This window comes from Oenanthe melanoleuca, chromosome 1 (assembly GCF_029582105.1).
Source record: "Oenanthe melanoleuca isolate GR-GAL-2019-014 chromosome 1, OMel1.0, whole genome shotgun sequence".
Classification (NCBI taxonomy): domain Eukaryota; kingdom Metazoa; phylum Chordata; class Aves; order Passeriformes; family Muscicapidae; genus Oenanthe; species Oenanthe melanoleuca.
This window is the reverse complement of record NC_079333.1, coordinates 54,392,702-54,408,553: the sequence shown is the minus strand read 5'-3', so window position 1 is coordinate 54,408,553 and position 15,852 is coordinate 54,392,702. Positions and strand designations below refer to the sequence as shown.

The window sequence follows — 15,852 nt, the reverse complement described above, 5'->3', positions numbered from 1 at the left end:
AAAAACCAGATAGTCAGATATAAAGAGATGCTTTTGTTAGGTGATGGAAGTATTTAGCTACCCGCAGCAAGTAAGACAGATGTAGCATTTTAAAGGATCTTATTTGCAAGAAGTGATTTCTGAAGATGATACCATTAGGTACAGATATGCTTGAATTAAGAAAACCATAATGTTCGAAATTCTGCTTTGAAACTCAAATGTCATAAGCAGAGATTAAAATGTTTTGTTCCAATGCACCTGACAGAGCAGCATTCCACTTACAAGGTTCAGCCTATCTCCAGTTGTGTCATGTTCTGGGCACCACGTGACTTCACTGTTGATGACGCACCCAGGAAAACAGATGTCAGAGGATGCAAATTTGAACCTAAATATCTACTGACACATTTCACTGTGCAGTAATAACACATCTGATTTAGCACTGAGGAATTAAAATATCAGACACACACACAAATGCTGCAATGAACCAGAAGAAGTGAAAGTAGTGTAATAGCAGGAGACACAATATTCTGCTGGTTTTGTCAAAACAAGAACTCAGGGTCTATTTCCAAGGGCTGTTTAAGGAGGTAAATAACATTTACACTTCATTGTAAATGACTCTGGATTCCCAGAATTCACATCTGTGAATTTATTGAGGTATTTCTTCAAGGAAACACGGATGAGAAGGAGCTCATGCTCTTCATGTTACTCATCCTGTTGGAATGCTGAAGCTCATTTCATTCTGATAATCGAGGCTCAGGCTAATGACATGAATGGTGTAGGAAAAAAATGTCCATACTGCCAGCAAGGGTAGAGTTAAGAAGGACTTCATTTCCAGGAGTATTGAAGATGTTAATAAATTTAAAAAAAAAGGGAAAAAGGCAAAAAGGAAAGGGAAATACACATAAACAAACACTGCTTGGTACACACTGAATTGGAAAATCATGAAAAATTGCACTGGTCCATAGTTTGATGGGTTTCTTTAATTTCTGCAAAAATCTAATGTTCAAACCAAGTGCTTTGCAGATATGAAGGGATTCAGAGTAGTCCACAGGGAATGGTGAGCATGAAATAAATCCTCATGGATAAGAGGCCTCACATACAGTGGATTCCCATCCCCAGTCACCAGGCACTGAAGAACTGGCTCCTTTGCTCTGTGAAGCTCCACACCAGTAAAGACTATCTGGCTGAAAATTTACAATGAACTTCTGTTTCCAACTGGCACCAAAGCTTCTCTGTATTCTCTCACCCACAGTCACTGCTGTACCAGGTGACTTCAGCACACCAGAGGAATAGGAATATGCTGACAATATGGGATATCACTGGGGCAAGAGCTTCCAGCCAAGTCTGTTCCACAAAACCAATGATTTCTTAGTCTTATGCTGCAGTTTGCAGAAGGTGAAAAAAAGATATTGTCACCTGTGTTACAGACCCAGTAAATATCTAGACCACATTAGGAGTGTGGCTGACAAGCCTACTTCATCTCTGCTCACCATAAGATTTCCTTGCTCTCAGGAATTTCCAAGGTTATTTTAACAACATTTCCTTGGATTCAGACCAAGTTATCTACATCTCTAGTTGCAAAGCAGTATCTTGGGTTGAGTAGGCTTAGTTATTTTGGCTTGCTTTTTAGCTAGTGCTGCTCTGTGAACTTCTGGAGGCACTGCAGGAGCTGAAACCTACATGGTGGGCACCTGCAGATCTGTCTCACGAGCTGGCAACAGAGCCCAGGGGTCTTTTTGAAGTAGGCACCACAGCAAGGTCATGACTTTCCTTGAAAAAACAACTGCAGAACACCTGCTGAAGAACCAATCTTTCAAATTAAATCCTGCCAAGTGCAGATATATTGGGATCCTTCTTTAGGATTAATTACCCAGGCTTTTGCAGCAGTGCAAAATGTGGTGATAATATAGAGACCTGAGATTTTAACTCCAGGTTTAACATATCTCTATGAGTGTGTGTGTATACCTGCATGTCTATGTGTGTTAAGTGTGTATGTGTATATATATATAAATAAATAAATAAATAAATAAATAAATAAATATGTGTATATATATGTATATATATATATACATATTCTGCTACTTTCACTGAAGTCCACATTTAAATTGGGAATGTCTGATGATGGCTGGACTCAATCTTAGAGGTATTTTCCAACCTTAATGGTTGTATGATTCTATTACATGAACTGGCCTTTGTCATAGTTGAAGAATTCTTTTTATTGTTGCTTTACTTCTTTTTTTAGGATGTCACAAAGAACTCATGTGGTGATTCCATGTTGCCCAAGGGAGCCCATAAAGTTCAATGCCCTATTTAACCTATGGCTGTGATGCCATAGGGAAGGTAAAGTAGACCAGTGTAACTACTGAAGCTCACCTCTGCTTTCTTTACTTCCTAGAACAGGGCACAACTCATGTCCACTGAGAAGATCAGGGTCTTTTCTGCATTTTCCACCTTTAACTATCTGTATAGATCCAGAGCTAATGTTTTTAATCTCACAACAAGACAACTGTTAATTAGCAGAATTTTTAAAATTGTAACATATTCTTTTTCTGGATTTTAATAATTTTCAACCAATAAAAAAAGAAACTTACCTTTTTTACTTTTTCTTTCTTTTTTTTTATTGAGGCACATTGCTGAAAGTTTATTTCCAGAGAAACAGTCATAGGGTTGGTCTATATTGTGCTAAAAATCTTTTATATTAAACTTGAGCATGTATGTCCAGCTCTGGTTAAATTTCCCTTAGGAGAACCAAAGATATAAATGCTTGGAGTAGATTTTAATTAAGTATGGAAACTTCCCAAAATGAAAAGAAATATCCTTCTAAATATAGTCATCTTAAACATCTTGCAAAAACCCATTCAGTTGCCCCAAGCAATGACTAGCCATATGGAAGAAATTGTCCAGACTTTTTGCATTTTCTGGTTTAGTTCAGGAAACCTGTAGACCTTACTACATAAAGAAAAACTTCCCTACAAAAGATTAACTCCTAAAATATTCAACTAAGACCAGATGGATCTAAAACTGTACTGGAAGCTAGGTATGAATTAAAATTTCTTATATTAGGGCCTCTTTTCTCCTGGTTTATCAATCCATCTGGGTTGTTTTACAAATCCAGCAGTTGGATTCACAAATTATTTTATGGAGAAGTGGGGTGAGGGTGAGTCAGCCAAACTAACAACTGACTGAGGTAGTAGTGACAACTAATAGCAGCCAGTGCAGTACTCAGAGAGACAGCAGGGTGCATCTCTGCTCCAAGGATGAAACACTCTGCACTGTCCTTCTCCAGCTCCCCAGACATGTTTCATAGTTAGAACAGAGACCAGTGTGATGACAGCTGGATAGCCTGAGCCTAATCTAGATAATTCTGAAATAGTGGCAAGAATCACAGCTTCTTGTGACCTGGCACACAGTTAAGCAATGTGCTTGGCCACCATGGGGGGAAGAATGCCAAACACAGCTGCTAAACACTCGATGAAAATAAATACAACTCTAAGAGGCGTGAAGAGTTGTTTGCTAGATATTTCTTTTAAATTTGGTTACCATGAATAACTTTATTTCTTCTCTTCTTACTGTTTATGTTAGCTATTAAAATAAAATGAATCCTTGAAGTGCACTCTTGAAAAATATTAACTCAGTAAATGTACCTAGAAAAAAACAAACAAGGAAGCAAACGCATACCAAAACATGACACTAATGGCACAAGTAATTCTAACCCTAAAGAGGGAGTGAAAGAATGGATGGTGTGTGTCAGAGATAAGTTGTGTCAGCTCATGAGAGCAATTTGAATGCCAGGGACAGTCAAATGCATGTGATGGAGTAACCTACATGTCAAGGATTAAACTAATTTTAAGAATAAGGCCTTTCATATGAAGAAGGATGCCTGTAACAGGTTGTCTTACTGTGAGAGTACTTCCAAGATATATGATGTCAGCAACTTAAAAAAAAAAAAAAAACATTCTGAAGGTTGTGTTTCAGCTGTTAAAGAACATTCTGAAGGTTGTGTTTCAGCTGTTAAAGCACAGGTAGAGAGACAGATGTCACGCATTTCCAGCAGGTGGGTGAGTATCATTACCATTGGCATAGAAATGGCGAAGAAAGCCATTTCAGAGGGGGAAAGCTTACAGGGCAAGTAATGAAACACAGCACAGGGAAACTGGCTGCGCTGCTCTGGCTCCTGTTTTTAAGGAATAATAAACTGAGAAGTAGCAAATGCTGCTTACCTTTCAATTTTTCAGCCAGCAAAGCAGCTTCGTGTTCAGAATAATGCATTATTGCCGGGGGTGAAGGAGGGCGCAGCCTGTCTTCTTCCATTTTGCGTCTGTGGCGCTCTTCTCTGGCCAGCATTCTTTGTTTGCATTCCCATTCATAAAAGTCATCTCTTGCCTGAGCAAAATCAACATGAAGGCGACCTGAATCCTTTTTGTCTGTGCTAGATCCTAATCTCATGCGGTAACCTGAAATCAACAAGTAGAACTAACTGTTGCAGGATTTATTTGCTTACATTTCTCTCCATTTTTTTCCCCCCTTTTCAAGTGCAGCCAGGTAAAAATGTACATTAACAGATTCCCACATATCTATGCAATATCTATCAATCACCATGTTTTCACAACAAGATAAACATCCATCCACTCATTTTTCTTCCCAATTTCCTGCACCACCTATCATCATAGTAGATGAACTGAGAAGTCAACCCTGAGGTATAGAACCTACATTTCTGTTTAGAAGTCTGTCAAAATACATAATTTTTTCCACTTGGTGCTCCCAACTCTTAAAAGCACAAAAATCAGATAAACAAAAAACAATTACTTGAAATGGATCTGTTCCCCTGATCCTGTTGAGATCATGTTTAGTCTAGTTTTTTCTAGTTTTTCTCCACCCAGAAAAAGTATGGAAAGTATGAAGGTTTCCCCATATTACCCTGGAAGTATGGGGAAAGACTGAATTTTCTAAAAACCATGACTACAGGTGAAAGTGGAAATTGTCTACATAAATTCCTGTGCCACAAAGAGGATGGTTCCATAACTACAGTGATGCTAGATCTCAAATTTTGAGACTTTACAATTGCAACCATTATTTTCAAATTCCCCAGTGAAAATAATCTAGCAGCAAATATAAATCACCTACAAATTAATTGAGTTCATAACTCCTTAAAGTAATTTCTAAAGTAGGGACAGATTTATTAGGTATTTGCAAGACTCCTTTCAGAACAAATAATGAAACCTGTTGTGCCTTATCTTTAGGGATATTCTGCATATTCATAATTTGGTCAATGTATCATATTCTAAAGTTAGCACACTGCAAAGGCTTTAAGTTAAGGGCTACACAGCAGTACAAAAGGGCCCTACTCCGAACTAAAACCCTTGACTACTGTCAGAGGTCAAAAAAATCATGCCAGAGCTTTAAGAGGAGCTTTTTGTGGCCATATTTAGCCACTTGTCTTTTTTCCAAGTTTTATTTCTGAGGCACAAATATATACACACAGAGCAATTTATCTAACTTTTTAAATGCCAACTCAGAGAAAGTGTGAGAAAATGCTGTGTAGAAAGCTTCAAACAATCTTCAAATGTGGGTAAAATGAATTAGTTTACACAGGATAGGTCTAATTTCTCCATGCCAACATGCAACAGCCCAGCAGAGATTTCTCAAATGACAGGATGCTGCAGAGATGAACTCTGTGCTGAGCTGGCACACAGGAAGCTCTTCAGAAACACACACTACTGCAGCCACTGCATAATGACTCCAGGGAGAGGAAACTTCTATTCAAAATGTCAGGAAAGATGGTGTTTGCTGCTTTTGATCTGCAATCCAAGAGAACCTACCTTCCAGTCTTGTGGTTTGCCTGTGGTTTTAAGAGCTTCAGCACCTCACCACCACAGTTAAAACTCAGTTCTGAGCTCCCTCCAGGAATAACAAAGCTGAGAAGAGTGTGGTAGGTTAAGCACATCCTCACAGAAATGCATATCTAGGCATACTCTCTCTTACTGCTGGAAGAACATCCTGCTGTGTGAATACAAGGGATTGTCTGCACTACAGCACACGTGAGACAACAGCTTCAAAGGCATGAAATATCCATACATGTAGTGATTCTTCATAAAAATTAATCTGTGTGCCTTTTGATTTGATATTTTCCTTTCAAACATCTTGTGGAGTTCAGCTAAGGAGTCTGTAGGTGAAGAAAAGATTTCATTGTCCAGCAAGGAGCCCAAACCCAGATGAAAATGAGCCAAATGTTTCACAGGTCCTTCAAAACCAGAAGGCCATAAAAAAACACCTTACCAAGGAATGGTTTTGGTAGGTTCCTACCAATGGAACATATCAAATCTGGTCTCCAAGATTCAGGAGCTTTAGGTGAAGTAAAACTGGAGTGGCAAAGGAGGGGACTGTTTATTATTTTTAATTCCTCTTGGCTTTGCTTTCTCCAGCTTAGAGAAGTAAACACCACTCTTTCCCAAAAATAGCTTTTTGTGGCCATATATCTAGCTCTAGTTCCAAGGGGGGAGGGGAAGGGAAGGGAAGGGAAGGGAAGGGAAGGGAAGGGAAGGGAAGGGAAGGGAAGGGAAGGGAAGGGAAGGGAAGGGAAGGGAAGGGAAGGGAAGGGAAGGGAAGGGAAGGGAAGGGAAGGGAAGGGAAGGGAAGGGAAGGGAAGGGAAGGGAAGGGAAGGGAAGGGAAGGGAAGGGAAGGGAAGGGAAGGGAAGGGAAGGGAAGGGAAGGGAAGGGAAGGGAAGGGAAGGGAAGGGAAGGGAAGGGAAGGGAAGGGAAGGGAAGGGAAGGGGTTACAGATACACACTATTCAGCGTGACATAACAGAAGGAGAGCATGGGTGACCTTTCAGAACTGGGCTCTGAACTAATGAGGGTGCAATTATATGGCTTTATCCACAGAGGTGTAGGCAGCAAGGAGTCAGCCAGCAGGGGTCAGTGGTGCAGCCACCCTGATAAGTGTGACAAATGTTAGCCCCTGCTCCTCGCCAGCCTGGCGTGCCAGCTGCATTCCTCACACAGGGCTTGCTCTGTGCCAGAACAGCACTATCAGCAACCAAAAGGACACTGCCAAGGTGCCAGGTCTCGTGAACCTAAAATTAGATCTCCCAGCTGGGTTGCACTTTCCAGGAAGACTCAATCTCTCTTCCTCTGCCCCTGCTATCTTTTGTCTCCATTGGCAGGAGCACAATAGTTACAGGCAGAGACAGAAATGCAGCATGGCAGGAGGCAAAACTCTTGTGGACTTCGAGGCCCTCACATAAGCTAAATAAAGAATTAATGAGAAGGACTGTGCATCTGTAGTTTTTGTGTGCACTGGCAGAGCTAAGTTGTATTAAAGTGGCCCTCATTTTTGAAGTAACCCGAACAGTGTACACTGCAGTAGCACTGGACAAATGGTTCCCTTTGGGAAACCAGTTTAAGTGCCTTCACATTAAAAGATTTTTGGAAATTTATCATGGATCACACTAAAAAATGTGACTGCTGGTTTAACTCTAAAGACTGAAGGTGGTCAAACAGTCAGGTGATTTCCACCAGCACAGAAACTTGAATAACCTGGCTAAGAAGGGACCTTGCATATCCAGAGCAGGGTTAGCTTCAAAGCCAGATCAGAATACTCATGGTTTGGCATCTTTCCCCTAACAAAAACAACAAATGCCTTTAGGATGGTTTCTTGCACCCTCAACCTATATATTAGGTTTTGCAGACACTACAGGACCAATGGCCTGGCCAGTGAAGAACAGACTCCTTCATGTGTTGAAAACCAGAAAGACTCTGCATGCACAACTGGCAGGTTCTATTTTGTACATGAGATCCTCAGGCACCCATCTGTGCTGGAAATTTTGAGCCCCAAGGCAGCTGGGAGGCTCGGGTTTTTTTTCAATATCATTTCTCCCTACTGATGTTTGAGGGTGTTTAAATGCATGAGAGAAACACCTGGCACTGCCTCCCCTTCATGCATGGGCAATGAATTTTTTTCCCCATCTCTTTGCTCAGGGCTACAGCAAGCATTAACTTTGTGCCTGGCTTGTCATTTTTAATTTCAGGTTTGCACATAATGGAAGAGGAAAAAACTTTGGGAACTTGCCAAGATCCTCACTTTAAAGGAGCAGAAACAGGAAAAGTTAATGAAGGTGCTAAATGAAAATCAAACAGTATTTTCATATCACAGGTCTAGTGCAAACTCCATGGCTTGACTTACCTTTGAGTGTTGCTTTACTGGGGACCAGCCAATAGCTGAGGGCTGACTGGGGATCTAGATCAGAGTGTTAATGGTGATCAGATCAAAATAAACAAGTAAATGGTACTGAAAGCAAATCCACAGGGGGAAATAACAGCACAGGAAAAATGCATACATGGGCTTTTGGGGTACAAACAGGGCTGTCTCCAGACACCTGTTTGTCCCATATATTCAAGTCTGGGGCTATTTGCAGGAGTTATCAGCCAAAAGAGTAAAGTATATACAGTTTTTAGAAACAGCTTTCTCATGGGCTGGTACGATGATTTTGGAACGTCTTTTCCTTGGAAGACCAAAATACATCTTTAAGGGTTAAATGAGACCTAGCCTTCCTCAAGTCAACATTTTTATCATAGCCTTCTACCCATCTTCCAGCCTCCCTTTTCACATTTACTTGGGAGCACAAAGGAAAAAAAAACACTCAGTGATTAAACTGCTCAATGGATTTTGTAATCACTTGTTCTATTCTGATGATAAGCATGGGATAAATGCAAAACTTGATGAGATTAGATGGGGTAGACAGATAAAACTGATTAGGTAGACAAAATTATCATTAAAACAGAAATATCAAAGCCATGACTTTCCCTTAATATAACACACATGCTATATTTGTACATCTCTTTTGTCTCTTACAGGGAAAATAAAATGCCTTAAAAATATGCCTTGTTCCCACCATTTCAGAATATATTATGTTTGAAAATGGAATAAAGACTGGTATACTCCCCCTTCAGTACAAGGAAAACATGCCCCTCCCCAGTGCCAGACCTCCCTGGTAGTGATGGGGGACGGTCAGTGCTTCATTTTTCATCTGCAGATTCAGCAGCCTTGGTACAAAGAAGTGGAACTTGGCTACAGAGTGGTTCTGCATTTCTTTCTCATCCCTGTCAGTTCTGCTTGTTCCTTCCCTAGTCTGGTTGGAGACAATAGGTACAACCCTTTGGAAGAGTGAAGAGGTGTGGAGGGAAAAATGGATGGGCAGGGAGGCTGTGGATGTAAGAGGAAGCACAGACAGCAGCACAACTGTGACAGAAGGAAACAGTGGAAGGAAGGTGGATCAGGAACTCAGAAGTAAATTTGCAGAAAATTCAGAATGAGGAAGAATGAGGAAAGGAATCTTTCACCTCCGTTTTTACTCATGTCCCATCTTCTGAGTGAGCACTCCAGTGCATTATGAATGAGAACACATGGCAGCACACAGAATTTCCTACCTCTGTAGTCCTTCAGGATTTAAGACAAATGAAATTAAAATAAAACTTGGAGTGAAGCAAAAGGTGCAGCCAACTGCTGAGGAGCAGGAAACTGAGTTGGAGGAACACTGGTTCTGGTGCAGGGTGGCAGCCTGTACATTTTTGAGCTTTTCTTTGCTCTCTTTTTTTTGCCACTGTTTTGTTTATCATAATACAGTAATACCAGTTCCTAGTGAATCTGGTGTGCCCCTCTTCTGTTATGTTACTAGGGTCCCCTAAACAGAAGCTGGAAGCTGGTAAATGAGCTACTGCTTGTGATGCCTCTAATCTGCTGCAATGATCTACAGCATTTTGGAAGTAACATGAAAACACAAGTAAATGAGAAGCATGGAAATCAGGAACAGAGGATGGGGGAGGAGGGGCTGGAAGACATGAAGTGAAAATCTAAAAAAAATAAAAGAAGAAAAATCTAGAGTGGAATAAAAATCTGGAATGAACCTGAAAATATAGCAATATTACAAATAAATCTTAATATAGACCCAATAAAAATCATTACTTTCTGTAGTTCTTCAAATAGGTATTTAAAGCAAGCAGCCAAGTTAGGAAAAAAGCCTCAAACAACCTAAAAACCCTAAGGAAAAATTTGTGAAACAAAGGAGCTAGGTTTTTCCTGATGACATATTTCAAAAGTTGAAAGACTTTCTTTCCTTCTTTCTTTCTTTCTCTCTCTCTCTTTCTCTCTTTCTTCCTTCCTTTCTCTCTTTCTCTCTCTCTTGCAGTCTCTCTTTTTTTCTTTCTCTCTTTCTCTCCCTCTTTCTCTCTTTCTTTCTAGCTGATGGTGATTTGAGAGACAGCCTGTTGCTAGCTGTGTGAGCTTCCTAAGGTCACCTGTAGGATGTTGAGATCCTGTGCTTATTGCTAAAGAGAAGAAGGTCGGGGGGGAGCTCAAACAGGAATCCTGGCTGAAAAGGATGGTCCCAGTGGGTGTTTTGAGGTCACCTGGAGTAGGGTGGGTGTATGTAAGCCAGTCTGTGCAAGTTTGTCTTGGCCAAGGAGCAGTCCCTGGACTTTGTTTATTCAAGAATACATAGCATATGGGTTACACTACAATTGTGAGGCACAGCAGTGCTTTTGAGTCTCTCCAGGACCCAGTAAGATGGATGAACCAGCCTGTGAAGTGCAAATACATACAGTGCATGTAAGCCAACTCAGTAGGGTGAAAAAGGACTTGGTTAGCAAGTCAGTCCTCAAATGAAGGAGATTTTTAACCTCAAGAGGACACTGACAGTCACAGAAGCCTAAAATGTGAAAGCAGCTTTGGTTTTTATCTTTTATCTTCATTTTTTTCCCCTGTGAATTAGAGGTTGGGGGGGTGTGTTTGTTTTTTGTTTGCTTGGTTTCTGTATTGTTTTGGGGTGTTTTTTTGTCTGTTCCTTTGTTGGAAAATAAAGAGATTCTGAAATTTTACACCCTGTAGTTTCTGTAGCACTCGTTGTCATGGGAGGCAACAGACGTAGCCTACAGATGGGGCTCAGAATCTAACCCATGCAGTAGCTGAATACATGCATGCATAAAAACAGACTTTATTCAGGCACAAATCTATAAAAATATGCCAGTGAAATTGCCAGCCTATCAGAAAAATTGGCACTGGAAACAGCAGAGTTCCTGGCCTGGTGCCCTCTTCTTTCCACAACCTGTGAGCAAAACTATATAAACCTCTGTAAACCGAAAATAAGACTGTTCTGTAGTGAATTTCATGATCTGCTGCATTGTTGGGATGTCAGGAAATTGCTCCCAGGTAAGTAACATACAACATCATGCATGAGTCTCAGCAGACAGAGAGAAATAACAGATTTGCTCCTTGCCACTTCATGCTACAACCACTGAGCTCAAGAAAGACTTGCTGAGATAAAAGCTAAGGAAATAAGCAAGCATTAGCATCACAAAATACAAATGAGAAGCAAGGAAAATCCATTAAAGAATGTGAAGTACCAGAAAGGTAAATGGCTTTATCAACCATGAACTCCTCTGCAAAACGAATGTGACAAAAATTCTTCTTGCTTTTCCGAATTGCTGTTATATCTCCACACTGCTCAAAGACTTCCTGAATAATTTCCTCCGTTGCATTTTCTGGTAATCCTCCAACAAACACTGTTTTACACCCAGGAGGTCTCTCTCTTGTTGAAGGTGGTGGAAGATCTAAGTCAAAACAGAAATCACATAGGAATACAAAATTTTTCTTTTGATCCATTGGCTCTATTCACCCCTTTAATCAGTTCTGGGCAGCAACAGTTTCATGACATAGGTATAGAGGCAGGACAGGGACAAGCAAAATAATTGAATATTGCAGAGATTATCCAAAATTGATTACTTGAATCAAAACCCTTTCAAGCTGTAGGTGGTAACTCAAAGATTAATTCCTGCCACTGCAGGTTGTTCTCCAGGACTGACAGTGTGGTCTGAAAGGGTCTTTCTTTTCCTTGTACAGCCACACAAAAACCAGAAAAATATTCTGTTTCAAACAGAGGAGCCTCTGCAACTGATCTGACCCTGAGCACAGATTCAGGCTCTAGTGCAGTGCATTCAAAGCCTGAACTGCACCATCTCTGGCTCATACCCATCACTCACCATGCTCACCAAGTGTGTGGGCTGTGAGCAAGCCCATGCTGCGTACACTCTGTGCACTCGGGCTGGACACCTTTCCTGGTATTAGCATAATTTCATTTCTGTGTCAGAGTACAGGAGCACAGCAAACAGAAGAACAAAGTGGGAAACACAACAAAGTGACAGCATGATGAAAACACTCTGCTGGTTATCTGTTTTGTCTCGCTGCCAGATAATGGAGCAGGCGCCAGCACAGGGAAGGATAACCTCATTGTTTACAAGTGCTCATGAGGCACAGTAGCTAGAAATGCTACTTTCTTGTACATGTACAGAGAATGTATGCACACTTAAATTGGAAAAACTATTAAATTCTTGAAAGCCATATAAAAAATAAAAGATATCATAATACTTGTTTATACACAGTGCAAGTACTTCTCTAAGAAGGAATCTGATAATATTACTTACTTTTTTGTCTCTTTTACACAGCAAAGGAAGTTACAACCTTAACATGTACATATATACATATACATATATACTCATATACATAACCAGTTTGATTAAGCTGGGTGATCAGGATACATTGCAAATCCAGAGCACCTGAATATTTGCTTAATGTTCTCATTTCACAGTGGTAGTGAAAGTCACTGGTATGAGGTCTCTGAACCTCATGGAACCAACACACAAAATCTGGGCTTGTGCCTGAGCTGGTATCTCAGTGGGAAGAGTTCTCCATTTGCACAGTCACAGAAGGAACAGGAGGGAACCTGGTCCCTGCCTTCAAAAGGCAGAAGGAACTCGTCTACCATGTTGAACCTCCTGAAAAATGGCAGGAGAGAAGCCTTAGCCCCCTTCCCCTCCATCTCCCTCACAAAGGGACTGTAGTGAGGCAGTTTGGGGTGCAAGGCACTGTGTTCAGGCACACAAGCCTGGATTGATCCCATCTAACTATAGGCACCTGAAGGGGAGCACGGAGATGAACAGCACCATGTAACCTTTATGTTTTCTGACATCCTGATCTACAGGAAAGAGAGGTATCAACTATGAGCACTGCAGATCTTTAGGCTGTGTTACTTTTCTTTAAGTATTTTTCTTTTTTGTACAAGCTGCATTGTTTTTTATGTGACCTTTACACACAGAATAGACCTTAGAAGGAAAGACCACACATGCCTGTAATTAAAAAGCATAACTGCTATTAGACAAAAAAAATCATGCAATTTATTTAGGAAAGGAATATTCTTCAGAACCACTTACTTGGGTTTGGAGGGAAGAGCGTGCAGCTTTTGCAGTGAATTATTTCTTTGACTACAGGCACATCTGTTGGTGGTGGTGGTGGCACTAACCCCATGCCTGGTATCATTGGGTTAATTGGAGTGATTCCAGTCATCATGCTAAGGCTTGGATCAAAGCCTGGTACACAGATTGAATCTGTAAGTACAGAACAGAAAATCCCAGCTTATAAATCTTGAAACTACCTCCTAAAATTTTCTTGTACAGACAGTTTCACTTTGTTTTTCTTACCTGTTTCCACAAGCATCACTGTGAGAATTAGGAAAAGGGGGAAAAGAAAAATGGGAAAAAAAGACAGAGAAATAGGGAGAAGATTGGGAGGAGAGAAGGAAGGGAAGAGGGGGAGGGGGATGAGGAGGAGGGAGCTGCATTCTCAGTGGAAAAAAAATACACTACGCATAAAGAAGGGAATGTTACATAATCTAAAATATTAACATGACTGAGTAAAACGTAGCACATTAACGTGTAAAACATGCACCATGAATATCTGTTATTATCTGGAATGCAATTTTCTGTTCATAATGCTACTGTGGTGTTTACATTGCTTTCTGCCCGAAGCGTACAAAGAATATAATTTAACATTGATATGTCCTCTCCATCTAATTGTCAGACAGATTTATCACAACATAACCTTCTCACATATGTGACCTTGATTTACAAACAATACAGACAACGATTTCTGGCTGCTTTATAGAAGTCTAGTTAGCCAAGACTTTTAACAATTTTACCCTGGAATATAAATTTTCAGCTGCACAGAATGGGTTCTTTTTGAACCTTGGAATTAATTCCTTCTTGTTATTTAATCGGATTAGCAGATTCTCCTCAACACATGTACTATTAACATATAGCACTACAGCCTCATAAAGTAAAATGAATATTTGGCAAGCATTTCTCTTTCTCCTTCCTCATCTCTTTGCCAAGACTTCCATACGTATTACTCAAAGCTGAAAGATTTACTGGGGAGCACCAGTGCTTTAACACCAAGAATTGTAATAAGCAGATGTTTCAGAGGAACTGAGAGCCAACTTCTGAAACTCGTTTTCGTTAAAACAAGGCTTTGGGTTTCCTGAGGTATAATGAATAAAATATTTTGAGAGACCGATCTTTTTGTTGGCATAACACTGCTGCTATTTGGCATCATCAATTATTTAAAAGAAGAGAGTTACTTTGGTGTTCTACAGATTTTCTGCTGAGTTTTCTGGCTAGCAACTGGAAAGTATTTAATGATATGTGTAAACATGGGGTTTGGTAGCTCAGGAGCTTGTTTATTTTGAAGAAGCAAAGAGGGAAGAGGGAAACAACTCCTTCTCAAGCATTTTACACCTATAAATATATGTGTATATATATATATATATATATACACACATGTATACAAGATTTGAGCAAATTTTTAAAAGGCAGCATGATTAATGAAATGTGACCAGAGAGACACCAGTTTCTTCATCCTAAATCTGCTGCTGAGAAGCTGTGTGGCCCTGGGTCAGCCCTCTGACCTTTCTGTATCTTCATTTCTGCATCTACAGAACAGGCACAGCAATACTTACTTACTGGCTAGTATCAGTTCACATTTTTATAGCACTTTGCAGGTGTAAAGCACTCTGTGGGGGCTGAAAATTAGCATTATTATTCCTGTGAAACATCCATAATGGTTTTCCCTGGGAAGGACAACTGAGGACTGAGAGCTGCTCCAAGAGAGCTCGTATCTGTCTCAACTGCACTCTCCCTGTTCCTCATGCACTGACTGTGAGCCTTTCCCACCTTCAGGCAGTCCTGTACAACAAGCATAGCAAGTGCACAGTAAGCAAGGATTTGCTTTGGGCTTAGTGAAGACTAGTATTAATGAAAAGTCATGATATTACATTACTTTTTTAAATAAGTGGGTTTATGAAAAAGGATTTGCTCTGGGTGAGATGCTTTTTTTTTTTTTCAGTATTGATGCACATGCATTGCTTTTCAGATTTAGCTTTGAAACTTGGAGCCTGTCGTTCATTCTGCAAGATGCAGTGGTGGCCATATATTAAATATTCATGGTGAATTCTGGGAGATAAAGTTAGAGGTGAAAGGGCAACATTTAATTCAAAGAAGTCCTTAGGCTATGCTAATAATCTTAATTTCATTTTTACAAGTCAGGCTTCTGACAGTCACAGAAGACCATCTCTGGCTGTGGGTAGAACTCCATCTTTGCTACTTGCTGCTAAAACATCCCACAGAGCTCAGTGGGAGCAAAGTGGATCATCACACTAGCACCCAACACACTGTGCCATACCAGTCCTCTCCTGGGATCAGGAGAGACCAAATGAGGCATTTTGTCCATCCCTCTGAACAAGTGTAGGGTCTGCTAGATATGAAATTTCATGCTGAATCCAATACCCACAGTAGACCTGCAGCATTCTGAAGCAGGGTACAGGATGATGGACAGAAGGCCAGGTTCTCCCTGTCCCACAAGTACCTTTCAGGCCCCATGGCACAGCCAAAGACAAAGATCATCATTGGCAAGTGCTACCACAAGGTCTATTTAGCTTTTGCTGTTCTGTCCTTAAGACAGCCACCAGACACATTTCAGCCTCTCTCCAGGGC

At 40.5% G+C, this 15,852-nt stretch overlaps 1 protein-coding gene across 6 annotated transcripts in view; it reads right to left on the bottom strand.

Moving 5' to 3' along the window:
• Window positions 1–15,852, bottom strand: part of ENOX1 (ecto-NOX disulfide-thiol exchanger 1) — a 350,623-nt gene that overhangs the window by 84,886 nt on the left and 249,885 nt on the right. For all 6 annotated transcript variants that reach the window (XM_056495979.1, XM_056496027.1, XM_056496009.1 and 3 more), the window contains 3 exons: window positions 13,240–13,413; window positions 11,377–11,583; window positions 4,200–4,433 (listed from right to left, as the gene is read on the bottom strand). In XM_056495979.1, the coding sequence (XP_056351954.1) occupies window positions 4,200–4,433; window positions 11,377–11,583; window positions 13,240–13,413 (615 nt within the window). The remainder of the gene's footprint in view (window positions 1–4,199; window positions 4,434–11,376; window positions 11,584–13,239; window positions 13,414–15,852) is intronic.